This window comes from Neltuma alba, unplaced genomic scaffold (assembly GCF_004799145.2).
Source record: "Neltuma alba isolate B1F8T4 unplaced genomic scaffold, ASM479914v2 tig00011915_pilon, whole genome shotgun sequence".
Taxonomy (NCBI): Eukaryota; Viridiplantae; Streptophyta; class Magnoliopsida; order Fabales; family Fabaceae; genus Neltuma; species Neltuma alba.
In genome coordinates, this window is record NW_021636508.1 from 212,123 (window position 1) to 233,415 (window position 21,293).

Below are 21,293 nucleotides of genomic sequence, written 5' to 3' on the forward strand. Positions count from 1 at the left end.
AGAAGAGGCTTGGTTATGGCTGATATTTTGTTCCAGTTCCACGCCCTGCTTGATCATTGAAGCATCCATTATATTTCAGAACAAGTTCATAAAAGCATGCATGTTCGTCAGAAAAGTATGTTTGTGAATCAACTATAAGTATTGTGCGGCTCAATGAAGTCAAAGTGTAAGGATTAATATATAGTAACCAGAGTACAATTCCTGCTCACCAAAGCACAGCTCAGCAAAATCATATGGGACAAAAATATTCGGTTATTAGAATGCTCTTCCTGCTACTGTACTCTGAGAAGTTCTGTAAATACTCTACAATGTGGTGTTGATGGAATGAGATGAAATACCAGAGTTTTTCCACTTTACGCATTTTATGTTTTGGTTATAATTAAGAAATATATAGGCAGCTAACGCATACAATTGACATGGCTCTACGAAGCTTGTTAAGGGAAGGGAAGTAATGACACACCTGGATTTTGTGGACTGCCTCTCTTGGGAACACACATAAGTCGAGAGAGTTAACGATGAGATTCAGAAGATGCAAAAACAGACCGTATGCAACGAATAAGGATTTGGAATGCAAACGTAAGACGATGGACAGAACAATAATTACAGTGAATGTCATGCCATAAAGTCCTTCAACTTCTCCGGAGCAATAGCCGTGAGATCTCGTGTTTCGCCCATCTTATGTGCATACGTTTTGAAAGTTGCACTACTGCAAAACCTGTGAGCTCAGGACACAGTTCTAGGGACTTATATGTTCCCTTCGGTCCTTGAACCAGGAAAACTGGAGCAAAACTTGAAACCAGCGTCGCAAAAGAAGGCATTGATAATCTCAACACGTGTTCACGAAGAGGCCAGTCCCTCAGTTGTGCAGCCATGAATGAGATTGGATCATCTCTGAGATATGTGTATAATTACAAATTTTAAAAAAAACCGATGCTTTACTCTGAATTTGGAGAAGAAGATCAGAACCCAATTTTTGAGGAAAACACAGTACATGCTTTCTATGACCACACAAGTGTCTACACAGTTCATCAATTATTGACTAAGAAATTAAGAAAATAAGATGAAAAATATGAATTTAGTCCAAGAATTGTATACACACCTGCTGCGGGCAACATGAACAGATGCGAATCCACTACCCCCAACAGGGTCATCACATATAAAATTTGAGGTAGAAGAGACTGAATAAGGAGCATCATAATTCTGTTGACGAACCAAGTCAATGTTTAAAGAAGAAACAGCTCCAACTTCTGCAGCCCCAGTAGGATCTTCTGTCTAGCATTGGATCGAGGCCAGATGAATTAACTGCATAGATGGTACAAGGACTAAGGTTTTGGGGGATGTACGGACGATGCTGTAAAAGACCGTAACAGCTGCAATAATTGGGAGGGAATAACATAGGACAACTTTTCATGAGCAATAGGTGGGAGAGCCCTAGGATTTCCTCCGCATATGCAGCCGCTTAATAGAGGGCGGATTTATTTCATTAAGCAATGGGCCCATGCCCATTACTGCTGATATTCTGACCAGGCTTTCAAGCTTTACCACTAAACACATAGCGCTGCCAGGAGGATAGCTGTGAAATGGTCAATAACTTGAATATCAAAAGGATATAGTGTTTCCCATTGGCTACAGTTGGTGGTAAAAGGGATTGAATTATTAGCAGCATCATTATTCTGTTGATGAACCATTGCATATTGTTTCAGTTTCTGCAGTTGCATGATCATTGAAGCAACCATTATATTTCAGAACGAGTTCATGAAAGCATGTTTATTAGTAAAGTATAGCATATGCATTGTTGTGGAGTCAAGTGTATGCGTTAATAGCAGCTAATAGATATGATTGCCATGGCCCTACAACGCTTGTTAAGAGAAGGGAGGAAATGGCGCACCTCATACACAACCATAATGATCCAGAGTAGCAGATATGCAACCAGAACTAAGTAAGCTGCCAAGGGTTTGGCAATTACAGAAGTGACGCAGTAAAAAAGCAGCAATAAGTAGCGTCATGGGGAGGTCATAGAATGGGAGAACCCGTCGTAGGTAACAGAGCGGAGGGACCTTGTTTTGCCCCAATGTACACTGCATCAAACGCCAGATATAGGCTACTGCAAGGACTCTCACCATTTGAAACCGCTCATATGTTGCCTCTAGTCTTTCAAGCTTGGACGCTAAAGAAACACATAGGTATGCCTGAGAAAGAATAAAGATCATGAAGCAATGTTTAAAAATCAGCGTCTTAAAAGAAGGCGGTAATCTCAACCAGTGTTCACGAACAAATGGATCCAGATCCATCAGTAGTGTAGCCATGGATGAGATTGCCTGCGCGCTGAATATAATGATGGCTGAGATATATGGGCATGTTTCATAAGCAATTCACTGATTCTGTTTTGTTCAAACCCAAAACAACCACCTTCTTCGTTACTAGTCAACAATGGACAGCGCGGCACAGGGAAATTTCACTTTCATGATTCTCACTTCAGTCGGAATTTACGGGCTGAAATCTACTCTCCGCCTCGCCCCCTTTTCTTATCAAGGTCATCATGTTCCTTGAATCCCGTAATTGAATTCCATACATGCGTGGCCTCTTTTTTTGTTAAAGCATAACATATTGTATTATATTTGTATTAGGAGTTCGATATTGTAACAGCTATAGCTTGTCTATAATCTTCTCACCTTTACATGTGTCTAGCTTTAATAGGCTCTCAATTATTTTTCTGTTGATTCTTTGTAATACCTTTGTCCTCTAACTATTGTATTCTTGTCTATATATTTAATAAAGAAAGACAGAGCACAGCATCTCGGCTTATTCAATTCTCTCTATCCTAGCTTTTTCTATCTGTACCAGAGCCATGGCGGCAACTGACTCTACTTCCTCTGCTTCAAAAACCTATAGTCTCTTTAGCTCCTCAAGCCAAACATCTATGATTAAGCTGGACCGCAGCAATTACCTTAAGTGGGAGTCCGTTGTCTTGCCGCTGATTGAAGGGAACCGTTTAGAAGGACACCTCAATGCCTCTGTTAAGATCCCGCCTCGTTTGTTCCCTGAAGCTGAAGGGACGAAGGTGACTCCAGAATATGAGGAATGGCTTGTGGTTGATCGGATGCTGGTAGGATGGTTAAGAAATACTAGAGCCAAGAGGTTGGAGCATAGCTTCTTCATTGCAAAACCGCTTCAGAGTTGCGGAGTGGTGCTTGTGGACTAACTTGTGCGTTGACTAAGGCAAAGATAATGGTGTACAAGACTGAGCTGCATCACACCAAGAAAAATAGAATGAAGATAGAATAGTTCTTGAGCAAAATGAAAAACATTACAGATAAGCTTGCTCTTACTGGAGCTAGCACCTATGAGTGATGAGGAATTACTTCTCCATACTTTAAAAGGTCTGGACGTAGAATATAATGCAATCGTCATTAAGCTTACTGATCAAACTGGGCTCACTTGGGTTGAAGCATAGGCCTCTCTTCTTTCTTTTGAAGGTCATTTGGAGCAACTCAACCACTTTGCTTCGTTTACTATTCAGCCCAATGCTAATGTTGCTCAACGTCAAGATGCTCCGATTGGTGACTCATCTAATCATCGTTTTTCTTACTCTGGTTCTGGACGCAATAGTTGGCATGGAGGTCGTGGAGCACGTGGTAGATCATGTGGTCGTCGAGGAGGGGGTAATAATGGCTGAATCTACTACTTTTATTGTCAGTGACCAGGACATATCATGGCAAACTGTTACTATAGAAATGATAGGAACTTTATGCCCCCGTCTAACTATGGTCAACCTGCTGATCCTCAAGCTTTCTATGCTCCTCCTTACTCTATTTCAAATCCTGCTTGGTACATGGACAGTGGAGCAAACTACCATGTGACTCCTCATTCAGACAATCTTGATCAAGTAGCTCCGGTTGGTAAGTCTCATCTTTGTACTTGTACTAGTGAGAAGAGTCAAATCTTGGGTATTGGCTCAAAATTCATATCCTGCCCTGCTTCTAATACTAAACTGCTTCTCAAGGGTGTCTTATTAGTTCCTAATGCCACTAAAAATCTCATGAGTGTGAATAAACTTATAGAAGATAATTTTGTTGATGTGAGCTTTACTAATTTTGGGTGTACTGTGAAGGACAAAGTGACAGGGGAATTACTGATGCAAGGAACACCCAGGGAAGGAATTTATCCAATGGGTAGTAAGACTAAGTTTCAACCTCAAGTGCACATTGCTCATTTCACTGGAGATGAAGATGAAGTTAGAAATTGGCACCACAAATTAGGACATCCTAGTTTTAGAATTCTGAAAGAAATTTTGAACAGGTGTAATGTGAAAATTCCTGTGAATGAAAAGCACTTTTGTGAAGCTTGTCAACTTGGAAAATCAAAACAATTACTGTTTACTCAATTGTGTAATGTGAAAATTCCTGTGAATGAAAAGCACTTTTGTGAAGCTTGTCAACTTGGAAAATCAAAGCAATTACTGTTTACTCAATTGTGTAATGTGAAAATTCCTGTGAATGAAAAGTACTTTTGTGAAGCTTGTCAATTTGGAAAATCAAAGCAATTACCGTTTACTCATTATGTCTCTCATGCTTCTGAGCCCTTAGATTTAATTCACTCTGACTTGTGGGGACCTTCTCCAGTGCAATCTGTTAATAGACATAGGTTTTATATTCATTTTGTGGATGACTATAGTCGCTACACTTGGATTTATCCACTAAAACACAAAAGGGAAGTTATACATGCTTTTAATCATTTCAAGGCTTTCATTGAAAATCAATTCAACAAGAAAATTAAAGCTCTACAGTGTGATGATGGTTCATAGTATAAGCCTTTTGTTCCTGTAGCTCAATCTGCTGGCATTAATTTAAGATTTACTTGTCCATATACATCACCTCAAAATGGTCGTGCAAAGAGAAAGTACCATCACATAGTTGAGATGGGACTGACTTTATTAGCTGAAGCACATGTGCCACTTACATATTGGGTAGATGCTTTCCAAGTAGCTATCTACTTGACAAATAGATTGCTTACACCAGTGTTAGAAGGCAAGACTCCTCTATTTAAATTGTTTAAAACAGAGCCAGATTACAAATCTCTACAACCTTTTGGGTGTGCTTGTTATCCTTGCTTGAAACCTTATAATGAACATAAATTTCAATTTCATAGTCAAAGGTGTGTCTATTTGGGGGTAGCAAACCAACAAAAAGGGTATAAATGTTTGAGCTCCACTGGGAAAATATTTGTGTCCAGACATGTGGCTTTTAATCCATCTTCATTTCCCTGTCTCAGGATTTTTAAATAGAAGAATAGGTGCAAGAGAATCAAATGATGCAACGATGACACCAGTGCACTTTGCGAATTTAATAACACAGAATCAGCAACCTGAAGCGAATATTGAAGTTTCCACATCGTCTTCTTCAAATGGCACTAATCCATTGTTTCCAGATTTAAGGAATGACAATGTGTTACAGAATAACTCTCCACCTCAAAGTGCATCTGTTAAAGTATCCTCTGCAGACCACTCTATAAGTAAAAGGCCCAATACTGAGGTTGAAGCCCAAAATCCACCACAAGATTCATTAAATAGACACCATATGGTTATCGGAGCCAAGGATGGAATTTACAAGCCCAAGCATCCCTTTATTGGGCTTAGGCAAGCTGAAGACCCTAAATCCCTATCAAAAGCTGTCAAAAGCGTCTGAACCCTCCTCTATTCCAATGGCTCTTTCTCTTCCTCAATGGCAGCAAGCAATAGTGGATGAGTTCAATGCTTTGCAGAGAAATAAAATGTGGGTCCTAGTGCCATACGATGGTTCACAGAAGCTTGTTGAATGTAAATGGATCTTTAAGACCAAGTTTCGTGCAAACAGTTCTATATTGAAGCACAAAGCACGACTTGTTGCGAAAGGCTTTCAGCAAGCTACCGGAATCGATTATGGAGAAACTTTCAGCCCAGTGATCAAGCCTACGACGATGCGAGTAGTACTTACGATTGCTGTAACATTTAACTGGGAAATCAGGCAGTTAAATGTAAATAACACTTTCTTAAATGGTTTCTCCAAGAGAATGTATATATGAAGCAACTAGAGGGATTTGTGGATTAGAGTCATCCCAATCATGTTTGCCAGCTAATCAAAGCCAGTTATGGGTTGAAGCAAGCACCAAGAGCGTGGTATGATCGTTTAAGACTCACTTTGCAGCAGTGGAAATTCTATAATGCCAGAAGTGACACATCTCTATTTCTACTTTGAAAGGATAACATCACTATCTTTGTTTTAATTTATGTGGATGACATCTTGATTATTGGAAACAATTCAGATTATCTGAGAAATTTTGTTCAAAAACTGAATTCTATGTTCTCTTTGAAAGATCTTGGACCGCTATACTATTTTCTGGGTCTTAAAGTTTTTAGAGACAAATCTGGAATTTTTTTGAGTCAAGGGAAATATGTATTGGATCTATTAAAGAAATTTAATATGTTAGATTGTGCCCCTATTCCAACACCTATGGTTACGGGTAAACATTTTTCATTTGATGATGGTGAATTGATGAAAGATCCCACTCTATATAGAAGAGCCATAGGATCGTTACAGTATTTAACAAATACTAGGCCAAATATTGCCTTTTCTGTAGATAAGCTGAGTCAATTTTTATCAAATCCAACATGCACCATTTTCAAGCTATTAGGTGTATACTGAGATATTTGAAAGGAACATATAATTATAGCTTGCACATAAAACCTCTTTCATCCCTGCAAATTATGGCATATACTGATGCTAATTGGGCTGCTGATCTTGATGACTGAAAATCCATAGGAGGTCTTTGTGTTTCTTTGGGTAATACGTTAGTTTCTTGGTCTTCTTGCAAATAGAGGGTGGTTTCTAGATCTAGCACTGAGTCTGAATATTGAGCCTTAGTTGATGAAGCTGCTGAAGTAAAATGGATCACATCTTTATTATTTGAATTAGGCTTGTTTTTAAAACCCAGTTCAACATAGTCAGAGCAAACACATAGATATTGATATTCATTTTATTAGAGATATGCTGGCTTCTCAATGTATTAACATCACATATATATCTTCAAGTCATCAGATAGCAGACTGCCTAACAAAGTCTCTTGCTCATTCTCAGTTCTCCTATTTCAGGCGCAAAATCGGCCTGTCTATCACACCCTCTCATTTGAGGGGGAATGTTAAAGCATAACATATTGTGTTATATTTGTATTAGGAGTCCATTGTAACAACTATAGCTTGTCTAGAATCTTCTCACCTTTACACGTGTCTAGCTTCAATAGGCTCTCAATCATTTTTCTGTTGATTCTTTGTAATACCTTTGTCCTCTATCTATTGTATTCTTGTCTATATATTCAATAAAGAAAGACAGAGCACAGTGTCTCGGATTATTTAATTCTCTCTACCCTAGCTTTTCTATCTTTTTTTCCCAAAAAAAGTATCAACTTTACTTTTAGATTTGGAAAAACTCTGTTTTTCATAATAAAAAATAAAACCGTACAATTATGTCAACAAAAAGGAGGCCTGTGAGATTTTTCTACTTCTATATAAAAAAATTAATTTCTAATGTGAGAACAACACAACCATATGATAGTCACAAATCATAAGTTAGAGAGGTTCAATCAATAACGGGATCACTAGTTTGTATTTTTAATTAAATCAAGGAAACTGAAATTTTATATACCACCTCCAGTCTTTAACATAAGAATTAGATAATTAATTTGAAGATATACAAAAAAAAGAAATTAGTTAAATTGGTCATTTGTCACAAATATATGTTGGTATCTCTAAAATATCCTCTTCAACCAAGTATATTGGAACTACCTTTTCATGAAAACTTCAACATTTACAATCACTATAGCAATTACTTTGGAAAAAAAAAAAGATAAATATAAGAGAGAAAGTAGATTGAGATCCCATATTTAGTATAACAAAAATTTCAATAGGCTTTTATATTAAGAATCAAAAGTAGTTTATTTATTTTATGACGAGCTCTTTTAATTTTCACAAGTTAGAGAGGTTCAATCGGTAGCTTTAACATTTACATGCATGTTTTAATTTAATTAAATGAAAGCATATTAAGTATAGAAGGCTAAGCAGCAGATAAATCTTTTCCATAAATGATATAATTAAGTTAGATATATCATAATAACAAGCTTACATGTAGTTTTACTTAAGTAATTTAATTTTCCATTGATGTTAAAGTAAAAGATCTTAAAGGCTTCCTCCCCTGAATATACTGTCACTCATTCAAATGTACTGGGAATAGTAATTATATTTTCTGTGTGGCATTGTATCTGTTGCAGCTACAGGCACTCGTAAGATATTCTCCAAATTAACCTCATAAGCCACGAATTATGAAGTAATTGGATTGATTGACTAAATAACATGTAATTTATCAAAAAAGTACAAAATATTTAGGTTTTTTTAAAATAGAATGATGAAACAAATTCCACTGGTCTCCTTCGATCAAAACCTCTGCTCTATTAAATCCAAGACATTAAGTTGGAGACATTTGGTTAAGGATGCAAGAATTAAAGACAAACTTCAGTAGTAGTAGCAGTAGAAGACTAGTGGTAGTAGTATAAGCGCCTATACACATTGCCGAAATGGTCTTAGCGAAATGGTCAAGTCCACAATAGCCGTCTCTTTGGACTGGCTATTTTGTCTCACTATTCCTCTTGACTATTATTTTTTGAAGGATGATAATCATGTAGCAGAACTCCGAAGGTTTAGGTGTCTAAAAAGTTTTGTTAAAAAACAAGTTATAATAATAATTCAGAAAGTTCTAAACATGAGAGTTCAAGCTGCAAGCTATATATTATACTACAAACGAGGTCTTATAATTAGTAGTACTTCACAATTACCAACTCCTACTTCTAAATATAGGAATTAGACAAAATAAATTTACTTTAATGACCTCAATTTGCCTTGCTTTCCTAAATTTATAATTTTTTCCCCCAAAAGATCATTCTTGATTGTACATATTAAGGAGGCCCCTAATCAAGGAGTATTTCTAATGCACATGATTAAATAGGATAGTTTAAAAAAAAAACCAAGATACATTTGTTATAAATAACTAACTTAAATAATTGTATTAATTTACACAAATTAGTCATTCAGGAGTAGTATTAATTAACATCTGCTTAGACTTTCATACTTGTAATTATATAAATTGATTCTAATTTAATTTCCAACAAAATCTGTCAGAGACCGGACTGTTGTAAGATTTAAGTTTTGAAACTCAAAACTATTATTTTTCCTAATATTTTCCAACAATTAATTCCTTGCACGTGTAATGGAACTCCCCAGTATCCTTTTTTCAATGTAAGAAAAATCTAGATTCCTCTCTTTTAGATCTACCGTGTTAGACACGCAGGGTCGTTGACAATGACAACTTCAAACTATTTTCTACGTGCGACTGCCGATACTGACTGAACTGTTTCATCATTTCATGTGCTATCTGATATAAAAAATATATACATATGTATATATATAGTAGCTTCTAGAATTGATACTTGTGAATATCCACGCCTGCAAGGAGATGTAACGAAACATACGTAAAGCACGAGAGATACCATTACTTGTAGGCCGAGGGAGCTAGGCATCCACAATACTTGTAATTATAACTTTCTGATTGATTAGTTTTGTGACTCCATATATCTGCAAAACTAAAAGATTGGACCTGGCTATCACATGAACTCTAAATATTAATTAAGTTGGCAGAATAACAGTAACAAAAGATGACAAAACAGCAGCCATATATTTACCATCGATCTTTTGTTGAAACTGAACACATAGAGGTCGATGTACAAAATTCTTGAGGAAATGAATCGATGACTCTTGTTATATATATAGACTAATAAAGGCCTGAGCTATACATATATCTGTCATGCTAAAATCTCCCAATACTCCCAACACTTTCTTCCACCGGCAAGCTAAGTTGTTTGTGCTTTCACAAAGGGATGGTCTAGTAATGCTGCAGCAGAGGGCCGATCGGCCGGAGTTTTTTGGAAGCAGAGTTGAAGAAAATCTTTACCCTCTTGGCTTAACTCTTCTGGTATGGGCGGATGCTGCTCTTTAAAATGAACATTAAAGAAGACCTGCACCTGCTTATCAGTAAATGAATTTGTTTTAGTTATATACTAAATCAATTAATAAATCAGAGATCCATATATTATCTAAACCAATGTTCGCTCTATACATATACATACTGAAGCTTTAAAGTGTTTACCGGTTCAAGATCATGCCAAGGATGTTCCCCTGAGAACATTTCAATGATTACACAGCCCAAACTCCATATATCAGCAGCATAAGCTTCAAGCCAGCTCTTATATTCTATTCTTTTAAGAACCTGTATGTTTGAGAAATTAAACAAGTCTATCAAGAAATACTTTGTGACGCATAATGTAGAGTATATGAAAATATGAACCTCTGGGGCTGCATAATATAGAGTTCCCGGCGTGGAGTGCTGGCCAGCAGATTCTGCTAGCTATTCAATACAGAAAAAAGCCAGTTAAGTCATCAATATTACTCAATCTTGGGACTATCATGTCAATCCCAAGGGTATTTGAAAAGCCACCAATACACACACACGCACAAGTAGGACGCATTCTTCTATTTCTTTATAATGTTTCATACTTCATCATGCATGGGCATGGTGAAGCGTTTTTGGAGGATATCCAAATTCTTGGTGAATATAAGGAAAATGTGTTGAAAGGACTACGGGTATTCTCATATAATATCACTTAGATAGGAAATATATAATTCCCGTGTAGCCTATATATAGGTGAGGAGGTCAATTGTGATTCTTTTTCGAGGATTGAGGCAAGATATTGCAACTGAACGTAAAGAACTAAAGATGAAGGTTAATCTAGTTTCAAAAAAAAAAGTTCAAAATCTACTAATAATCTAAGCCTGCAAGTATTTAAAAATAAATATGATAACTATTGAAGTAATTAATCAGTATACAAGATGTAGGAGATATCCAAGGACTTACCTGCTCAGCCAAAGCAAAGTCAGCAAGCTTTACATTGTTCTTAGAATCCACAAGTATATTATGCGGTTTAATATCCCTGTAAGCGTATATAAAAGTAAAGGAAGGAATTTCAAAAAAAAAAAAAAAAAGATGTATAGCGATAGCCTCCTCCAATGAAGGAAATGAGATAGTTATATCAGATTGTTCGAGCGTACGCAAATTAAAGAAACAAGGCATTTTAGCTATGAAAACAGTATAAATGTTGCTTTCGCGATTAAAGAATCCCAACATTTATGATTACATAGTTACGCGTAATTTCTGAAAGAATTTGCTACGGATTTGTGATGAAAATTACCGATGGAACATTTCCGTGGCTAATTCCATCGGAAAATGAAGTTACCCACAGAATTACCGACAAAAAAAAATCCATGGCAAATTCTATCGGTGATATTTCCAACAGGATTTTTCCGACGGAAATTATTCCATCAGTGATTCAGTGTTTTTTATTAGTGACGGTCCCCAGCTTGAAAGATACACTTGATCATAGGTATAAATAAGTGCAAATTGTAGCTAATCAAATATTTATTGATCATAGCAACTGAAGTTTTCAATTAATAACAAAGCATGTTGGAGGTGGATTTAAGATGCCAAACAAGAATATAATATCTGCAGTTAGTGACCCTACCAGAGAACTTCCAGTCTAGTCCAGCTTGTTTACGAGACTGGATCAAATTCATTTTGACAACCCCATTTCTTAATGTTTTTGAAACATTAATTAAAAATCAGTTATCCTACAATTAACACCAGATTATGTGTTATATTGTCCGGAGCTCATGCAGTCTTACACGTAAGTATGTGAATATACCTGTGGACTACTCTTCGTCTGTGCAAGTAAACCAATCCAGAGAGAATCTGTGCGGTGAAATCTCGAACTAATGATTCTTGTAAAGCACCTCGATAAGTGATATATTTCTTCAGTGAACCGGGCTGAACAAGTTCCATGTATATGCGTCCCCGGCTTCCCTCCTCCTCACATAGGCACACAAACCGGTTAATTACACACAAGAGCGAACAAAAAGAATTTACAGCTACTCCACAATGAAAAATTTAGTTCCTCTCCATAAATCAGGAGACAACTTACTATTTCACTGCCATAATACTTTACAATGTTTTGATGTTCCAGCCGGCTGAAAACTTGAACTTCCTGAGTACGAAAAACCCTACTTTAGCAGGTTATGGCATAATATGGGCACAAACAGGACTCAGAATAACATATTCACGTTTATAAACTGTGTAGCACAATTTCGGTTGCACGAAAAAGCTAAAACGTTTTTGCAAGCTGTTATTGGAAGCCATTCGAAGGAAAGCTGTTGATTTTGGGCCCGCATGTGTTTTATTTAAAGAGGAACTATATGCCAATCGTGGCGCATTTAAATGTGTCAAGCTAAATTTAATATGATTGCGAGTATAATTACACTCTCCAGCAAACATAAAATTTGTTTATGTACTTGCCAAATAGCTTCTTTCACCTTCATTGCTAATCTGAGTGAGGATAATCAGCTGTGCAGCGGCAGATACAAGTTTTGGTACAGTGAGGCTTAGTATATTCTTGAAGAACAAGGCGCTGTGCATGGATAAAAGGCTCTAAAACTATATTGAAAGTTAGAAGGCTTTTTTTAATTAGTATCTAAAGGGTTACCACAACCCTGGTAAGAAACTAGTATAAGATACAAACAAGATATTAAAGTGGGTCAAATTATGAACACTCAATTACATCCGTAATGCTTGTAGCTGGGAATGCAAAACTGCCTACGGGCCTTATTAATTATGAGGGGCGAGTCCAGTGGAGGGACTCGACTAATATTTGGATAGTACAAGATAAAAAAACTGACATTTAGGGGGTGTTTGGGAAATAGGAGAAGTGTTTTTTAAAAGCACTTTTCCGCAAATCGAATTAAACTCCTCCACATATTTACCTCATATACTGTAAAATCACTTTTGAAATCATGATTTGATTTCTATCCAAACACCCCCTTAAGTCTTGTGAAAACAAGAGGTACTCCTGATTTTATTTATAAGTCATTTCCAACATGTTTCAGATAAATTAAAAAAAAAAATTAAACTACATTAACTCTACATTAAAATTCAAAAATTTTTCAACTCTATCCCTATTTAATATACATTATATCCTATAAAAACAAAACCAATCGAGTAATAAATATAGGGTAAAGTTGAAATTCACATGTAAAATTTCTCCCTCTCTCTACCTTAAGTATAGGACCAAAAAAAATCCTCTTTACCAAAGGAATATATTATAGCTAGTATTATATACTTTATGTGCTTGATCCCAGAAATGAAGAATAATATAATCCTTCCCTGGATAATGTTATGAGGTGATTATGATTATGATAATGCAACCTATATAAGCAATGATACGGAAACAGTTAATTCTAATCTTACGATATGCAAAGAAATCAGTCTACCCATTAGGCTTGGGTATGAAACTAGTCCGTTGCGAAGCTGTTTTCTCTAGCTTCATCAGCGTAAACACAAGGCATATGAGGGATTAAAACTGAGAGTACTTGAGCATATGAAACTCATGAAAATAGAGTCTTACTTTTTCTTTAAAAACAAAATGAGGGCTAAAGCGTCCTCCTAGACTTCCTCTGTTTATTTGATTTTTGGAAATTAATTTGTGCACTGTTTCTTAAAAAAGACACTTGAAAATCCTCAACTTTCTGCAGGTGGAGGATTCACATCCAAGTGTGACAGATAAATTGCAGTATACATAAGACGGACCCGATGTAGCGATTCCGCAACTCCAGGATTGCCAATGTAACGCATTTCCTTTATTGCACATGATTCTCCAGTTTCCCTGTCAAAAATGAACATCACAACATATTTTGGTATAATGCTAGACGAGTATTGAGCAGGATATTAGGCTATTTCCCATATTTAACCTATTATTTATTTCGAAATTAAATTAGGAGAATAATATCAAAGTACCAATTTGCTCCTGGATAGTATAGAGAGATGCATATGTACCTGTTGACGCCATGATGAACAATTCCAGAACTGCCTCTTCCAATAACTTCCCCTATTTCCCATAGGTCAAGTGGGGTGCTATCAGAGACTGGATCAACAGCATCATCATCGAGAAAGTCATGAATTCCACTTTGACATACTTTTCAATTATCTAACTTTTATATCTTCCATTACTTGTTTCAATTACTTATCATACTAAGCTAACAATAAAGAGGGACATAATAGGGAAAAGAACATTTATCACTAACAACACATGACAGAAGAACAAGGATCAATAACTATTTCGATAGCTCGTGATCTCCTGCGACTCCTGTAAATTTTTACTTATGGGAAAGAATGTGATAACATAAAAAGACAGTGGAAGGAAAAGGTACCTTGATAATGCATGAGACTCTCATCAGTTGATTCTGCAGATTTTGTTGAGTTAGAATCAACACTCATATCTCCCTCGAGTTCTTTCCAATCTTCTTGTTCTTGTATTTTCAGCAGCAAGTTGTGATCAGCGTATCTTCTAGGGTCCCTGAATTGAATATTTGCTAGGTTACTTTGTAGATCGTGTACATGAACACCAAAACAGATTCCTTTTTCGCCTTTTATTTCCGGTGTTTTGCTCTCAAGGGAAACCTTCACTTGATTCCACTTATTTTGAAGGGGGAGTTCAGTACTGTGAATTATGCTTCGCATGTCACATATAAAAATGTGATCAGTCTTTATTGTTGACAGTAAAAGCCACTCAGAAGAAATATCCAGCTTGGTGTTATTGAAGTGCACTGATAATTTGAAGTTGTAGACATAATCCTGATCATCTTTAACAAGAATCCATAAAAAAGCCATTGGGAACACGTTACGAACCCAAAATGACACAAAACTTCCCCGACTATAATAATGGAGCCTTTCTGGAAATTTGTTTCCGGGCAAAATAAAGTTTCTTTTACCAGATTGAAAGTTGAATACCTGCCAATTGCGAATCACCACCCAAAAAAAAAAAACATCGAAAAGTTAACTCACATAATTAATTAAAAAAAATACAATCATAGGAGTGGGGGGTTACCTGCTTCAATACTTTGCTTTTCGATAATTTAGTCAATGATGTGCAACATATAGCACTGAATTTTTCCAAGTTTGGTGGCATCTCTCTAATATGTTGAAGCTGATCGCAATGATCCAAAAAGAGATATTTCAAATTGTGATATTCTTTGATGCATTCTGGAAGACTCATGAAATTATTAAGACTTAGATCTAAATATATCATATTACTGAAGTAAGAAAGACAGAAAGTAAGAGAATCATCTGATAAATTGCAATTTGAGAAACAAAGCTGTTCCATTTTCAACAATGTTGCTGATAAATCCGAGCTTGCTTTATCTCCACCTTCACACATCTTAATATCACTCATTCGCTCACAAGAATTTGCTGTCAGTTTCCAAAGGTTTGGTAATGTACAAATGCTAGCTGGTAATTGCATAAGATTAGGACATTCTTCCATGTGTAAGATTTCAAGTCCAACAAGATTGCAAATTGAAGATGGCAATTCCGTAATTGCTGTCTTGTCCAAGTCAAGTGTTTGCATTTCTACCATCATGACTGATACTTCTGGAAATGTCTGAAGACTTGAACAACCAAAGAGGTTCAGATGTCTAAGAGATGTCAACCGAAGGCAAGATGGCAATATCTTCAACTTTTCGCATCGCATAGCACTCAATTCTCTCAATTTTTCTAAACATCCAACTGACTCATGAATTCCAATTAAATTTGTGCAGCCATCAAGCCATAATTCTCTTAAATTAGAAGCTCCCGATAAGTCTGGTATTTGCAGTAGAGATTGACAATTTCTTAACTTCATACTACTTAAATTGCGAAATTTCTGCAAAACAAAATATCAATTTAATTACTTTGAGAATTCGTCATAGAAGCCAATTAAAAAGAAAAGAACAAGGGTATTTATGTACTCACCTTATCAAATGGTTGGAGCAATTCACAAAAACTAAAGGACAAGTCAAGATAGACAAGTTCAGTTGCACATAAAGATGGTAAAAATTTGAAAGAATACCCTTTCCATTCCAACCACCTTAAACTCTTTGGCAGATATTTGGGATATTCAGAAAAGCATGCTTTTTTTATCACAAGCATTTTGAGACTTTTCATCTTCACAAATGCCTCCCCACTCCATTGTACTTCTATATTTTCAGGCAAGTCTAGAGTTATGGCTTCAATTTTGTTTGTCCCCTTCCAAATTGAAAAGCACATGATAAATGTCAAAACATAAATATTATAAATCATTAGGAATTTTTCATAGAAATTGAAGAGTACATGTTGGTGATCTTACTTTGTCTTGTTCTAAGACATGAAGGATGTCTTGATAGGACCATAATCTGTTTTGTTTACCAAGCTGATATGATGATTCTTGTCGAACAATCTCTTTACCGGCATCTTCTATTAAGTCATGCATTGTTACAACATCTTGTTCAAGCTTTACAAGGGATTTATCAATCAGCACTTCAATAACATATTCTGGCTGTTGGATCCCCCGAACACATTGCAAGATATGAATGACATATGCTAACTTCTCACCATTGAAAAAACAAGCCAAGTCAAGGAAAACTTGTTTCTCTACTTCCCCTAAACTATCATAGCTTAATTTCAAGGCATCCAGAACTCTTTGATCTGGTGTGCTTTTTAATATATCCAATGCAGCACTCCAGAGATTAACTCTTTTGCCGCACAATTTAGAAGCAATCAATTCTAAAACTAATGGAAAGCCACACGAATAACGTATTGCACGATTGCAAGCCTCCATGTTGTTGGAATCCACATTTTCTTTTTTAAATGCACACCAGCTAAGCAACTTAAGAGATTCCTCATAATTTAATTCCTTGACTTCATCAATGCTTGTAACACCATGACTTACAAGTAATTGCTTATCTCTGGTCGTGATGATAATTCTACTTCCACAACCAAACCAATTGCAACTTCCAGCAAGTGCGTCTAATTGATTTAATTCGTCAACATCATCAAGAATCAAAAGAATCTTCTTCTGACTAAGCCTATGCTCTATTATTGGTATTCCCTCATGATAATCATTCAGTTTGAGATCTTCCTCCATGACTAATTCACGCAATAATGTCTCTTGAAGATGTGGCAAACCATGTGGCATTTTGGAGCGCTTTCTTACACTAGAAAGAAAACACAAGCCTTCAAAATTATCAGCAATTGAATTATATACAGCCCTAGCAATAGTTGATTTACCTATTCCACCAGCTCCCCAAATTCCTATCATTTTAATTTCCTTTGCGGACCAAAGATCTAAACAAGAGATAACTCTCTTGGCTCGAGCCACAAGTCCAACGGGATATTTTGCAATATCTAAACGCAACCGGTTAATCCTAGCAGCAACAACATTCGTGATCCTTGTAACAAACTCTTGTTCATTGGCAATCCTGAACAATTTGTAAAAAATTCACTTTTAGTTAAACTAAAACTTCAAGATATGTCAATTTTAGGTATTAAAAACTTGGATTTATGGTGTTATGCACCTTTTTAAGTGTTGGATTAATGGTGTTCTGGCTAGTGAACGGAATCCTGGGAGGAATATGGCATGCTTGATTACTGTTTCTCTTTTTTGTTTTTTGGAGAATAAAATTAAAAACATGTTTTCCGATGAGTTTTCAAAGAAATAATCAGCACATTTCACAAAACTATTGTTAGCAGGTAATAATGGTACCAAACTTGGCAAGCGCTACCCTTGTAGGGTATGTTTATGTGCACGTTGTTGTAAGATGGAAATTGTAAGTAACTGTACTTAAAGTACTAGCAAAAAGAGTGAGGAGATGTACATACTTGGGTTTGAGATGACAGCCTCTGAGGTCAGCAGCTTGAGACAGAGCGAGCCTCCATTTTTCCACCTTGTGCAGATTGTCCTCGAATCTTTCCTCCAGTCGAGCCAATGCTGCTGCATAGCTTTCTCTGGGACATCGTAGTTCTGATGGATCCACATAATAAAATACTGGATATATCAACCGACTCTCTTCCTTGAAGCACTCCAGAATCTCTTCAAGTTCTCGCAAACAAAATGTTGAGTTTGCATAGTTTTTTGAGAAAACTATGATGGCTATTCTTGATTTTTGTATAGCTTCAAAAAGCGCGGGTGTGATATTTTCTCCAATCCTAATGAATTCATCATCGCGAAAGGCGCGAATTCCGCTTTGATGCAGAGAATGGTAGAGATAGCTAGTGAAGCCTAAGCGAGTATCATCACCATAAAAACTAAGGAACACATCATAAGTCCATTTGTAAGTGATAGAAGAAGATAGCGCTGGATGTGCCATGAGCTAATCTTAAGCGAGGAGTAAAGAAAGAAGAGAGATATCTCCAGCACTAGAGAGAATGAAGGGTTAAAGTTCTGGTGACTATGAAATAGTCTCCGCGTTGGCTTTAGAACAGGCATGACTCTCAACTCAGAAGACTATTAGGTGGAGATACTTTTTATAATATACAAACTTTAAGATAGGAAAAGATATAAGAATGTGACAAGAAATAATCATCATTATTATGGCTTTGTGTAAAATAAAATAAAGAAATTATTGAAGAGGAATAATCAATTAGAAAGTAATAATGTTTTGTGCATTAATTTTTATGACAAAAAGGTATGGAAACATAAAATATGATGAATATGAGATGCATACTGATATATAGGCGTATAGATTAAACGTATATATCCGCCCAATCATCGTAGAAATTTTCAAAAAAAAAAAAGTGCAATTTTTAAATTTAAAACATCTTTAATGTGGCCAGCGATTGTATCTAAATGTCTTGATACGTGTGAAAGAGTCAAGGACTCAAGGAGGTAAATAAATGAGAGGTGAAGCGGGAAGATGGTGCGAGGGAAATTTCCACGAACGATCGAAGAGGAAAAAGACGAAAGATGACAGTGGAAAGGGGAAAAAAGTGGGGAGACGGAAATTCAAAAGATATCCATCTGTCAATGAATAGTGGTGGGGTCCAACTCGCCATTATTCAGATTTCAGACGCGCATCTTGGCTTGGTTCACCTTACAGGTATTTATTAGTACATTTAATTTTTAATATAAAACATAGATAATTAATTTGTAAATATTAAAAAAACTAATTAATTTAATTATTTGTAAAAAAAATCTGTTGGCTTTTCTAAAATATGATTTCTAATCATATCTATTTTAACTACCTATTGATGAAAACTACTCCTTATTATTTGTAATCAGTAAGAGTAAAAATTTATGATTTTAAGAAACAAAATGAATTATTATGACATTATACTTAGAACTAAAATAAATATATTATCTACAAGATGTTGTAATTTCGGAGAACACCAACTTTTGTTAGGTTTTTCTTTCGTAGTAACCATTACCCCCATTTCTTCATTTCATATTAACATCTTCAGGCTTCAGCTCATACTAATTCCTTCACTAACCTCGTCCCCACTGGCACAATATTTTATATTTTCGCTAAATTTTATGATTATTCATGATCATAATTAAATATACTGCAGTGCATCCTGCTATTTTTAAGATTTTAAAAAAGTAATTATAGAAAAACTGTCATCTCCTATATACTTAGAATATATTTGCACTAGAAATTTAAAAGAGGTCTTGTAAAAGTAGTAATTAAAAGATTCCTACCGTCTTTTTCAAGTGGTCTAGTTCAATTGCTTGGAAGAGGACTCATCATTCACCCCAACTTTTCCATATATAAATTAATCAACTGCTTAATTGGTTTTTCCTTGAAATAAATCTCAGATTTTACGTGCATATTTATGCAATTATACCATAAGTAAAGGCATTAGTTGATGTAATATGCAGATTTTTCTCTTAATTAGAGGTAGAGCTAAAATTTAAGGATGATATGATTAAAAGTAAAAGATACATAGAATAAAAAGTTTACATACTAACAAGCTATTGATTAAGATAGTAAGAAGTTTCAAAGAAAAAAACTACAAAAAAAAGAACATAAGTTTAAATTCTTATAAGCATACTTGCTGGGAAGATTTTATTCTTAACAGAAATTAGTTTTAAACTCAAAATACTTTTAACTCTTTACAAAAAAAACTTTATATAAATATTTAGGAGCCTGCAATTAAAAATGAAATAAATCATCGTTCATTTAAAAAAAAAAAAAACCATGTTTGCCACTAAGAAGCTTGGAAAATTCTTGCATCTTACTTGACCCAACAGTCATTGCTGGTATGCTTGCAATTTTCTATGGAATAAATGAAAAAAGAAAAGAAAAAAGAATTGATGAAATGACAAATATTACAACTCCCGATAGGAAAATATTAAGCCTTCACTTTTTAATTAGCCTTCATTAATTATATTGAAAACACCAACTTTCATTGTTCCTCATTTCACAATAAAACAACGTTGCAAATGAAAAATATGTTATATGCCCATGAATATCAACAACGTAGTTAATACTACCTCCGGTTCTAATTATAAGAATTAATTAACTAATTTGAGGAGATTAAAAAAGTAAGTTGAGTTAGTTATTTGTCATAAATAGGTGTTGTCTTTCTTAAAATATCTTTTCTAATCAAATGTATTAGCTAAAACTACTATTGTTAAAAGGACTACTTTGAAAAAAAATATAAATATAAGAGACAAAGTGGATTGAATTCTTATATTTAGGATGAAAATAAAAATCAAACAAGATCTTTTATTAAGAACCAGAGATGGCATTAAATAATGATAGCAACGCAATAGATATTGCATACTCCTTTTAAATCTTACATGTAGGATTCTTTTAAATTAAACTAGCAAAAATTAAAAAAAATAGTTAATTTATGTGTTGACGTTAAATTTGTCAACAAGTTGTATTGTTTTTCCAAAATTTCTCTTGAAATGATTGGCTAGTTTCTTTATATCTCATTAATGATGGACATTTTGCGTGTAATTAACAAAGGTATTTTTGTAAGGAAAAATTAATACCTAGATAACTTAATTAAAAGATAAGATAATGATAGAAAAAGAAACTGAAAATTATAAATCTTAAATCAAGTCTGATAACACAACTTTATTAGATATTGACAAGTTTCAATTTATAAATGATAACAAATTTTTATTGACATTTTTTATTTCGTATTTATAAAATTCCATCTTGTTTTTGTCATTATCCCTTAGAAGATCCCTTACAAAAAACGATGAAAACAAATATCCTAAAAGTGTTATGAAATTAACTAATAAAGAAAATAAATTAAAGAAGAGATATGGACAAGAAAAAAAGAATGATATTGTATTTCTTCACTTGCTTC

General features: G+C 35.0%; 2 protein-coding genes across 4 annotated transcripts; both read right to left on the reverse strand.

Annotated features, from left to right (window-relative positions):
* Nucleotides 1-9,720: 9,720 nt before the first annotated feature.
* On the reverse strand, nucleotides 9,721-16,293 carry LOC114719367 (uncharacterized). 3 transcript variants are annotated; one of them, XM_028904844.1, is made up of 11 exons: nucleotides 15,969-16,293; nucleotides 15,067-15,879; nucleotides 14,390-14,969; nucleotides 14,016-14,067; nucleotides 13,770-13,845; nucleotides 12,112-12,174; nucleotides 11,836-11,999; nucleotides 10,992-11,067; nucleotides 10,425-10,484; nucleotides 10,227-10,346; nucleotides 9,721-10,101 (listed from the first exon to the last, which is right to left on the reverse strand). In XM_028904844.1, the coding sequence occupies exons 1-11, from the start codon at nucleotides 16,260-16,262 to the stop codon at nucleotides 9,931-9,933; spliced, it is 2,469 nt and encodes an 822-aa protein (XP_028760677.1). In that variant the 5' UTR covers nucleotides 16,263-16,293; the 3' UTR covers nucleotides 9,721-9,930. The 3 variants fall into 3 exon arrangements, with proteins under 3 accessions (XP_028760677.1, XP_028760676.1, XP_028760675.1); XM_028904843.1 differs by having other exon boundaries at nucleotides 11,836-11,996; nucleotides 14,016-14,103; XM_028904842.1 differs by having other exon boundaries at nucleotides 14,016-14,103.
* LOC114719368 (TMV resistance protein N) lies at nucleotides 16,293-18,343 on the reverse strand. Its single transcript, XM_028904845.1, has 2 exons — nucleotides 17,853-18,343; nucleotides 16,293-17,452 (listed from the first exon to the last, which is right to left on the reverse strand). Exons 1-2 carry the CDS (start codon nucleotides 18,338-18,340, stop codon nucleotides 16,306-16,308), a joined length of 1,635 nt encoding a protein of 544 aa, XP_028760678.1. The 5' UTR covers nucleotides 18,341-18,343; the 3' UTR covers nucleotides 16,293-16,305.
* Between the last annotated feature and the right edge of the window lie 2,950 nt (nucleotides 18,344-21,293).

What these genes read in the sequence shown, in the direction of transcription:
- LOC114719368 (XM_028904845.1), bottom strand. Translation starts at nt 18,340, where the DNA reads ATGGCACATCCAGCGCTATCTTCTTCTATCACTTACAAATGGACTTAT. An exon ending in GGCTGTCATCTCAAACCCAA is followed by an intron (nt 17,453 to 17,852) that starts GTATGTACATCT and finishes CAAATTGTTCAG; the next exon opens with GATTGCCAATGAACAAGAGT.
- LOC114719367 (XM_028904842.1), bottom strand. Translation starts at nt 16,262, where the DNA reads ATGTGCTTTTCAATTTGGAAGGGGACAAACAAAATTGAAGCCATAACT. An exon ending in AAAGCAAAGTATTGAAGCAG is followed by an intron (nt 14,970 to 15,066) that starts GTAACCCCCCAC and finishes CGCAATTGGCAG; the next exon opens with GTATTCAACTTTCAATCTGG. An exon ending in GTTCATCATGGCGTCAACAG is followed by an intron (nt 13,846 to 14,015) that starts GTACATATGCAT and finishes CATTTTTGACAG; the next exon opens with GGAAACTGGAGAATCATGTG.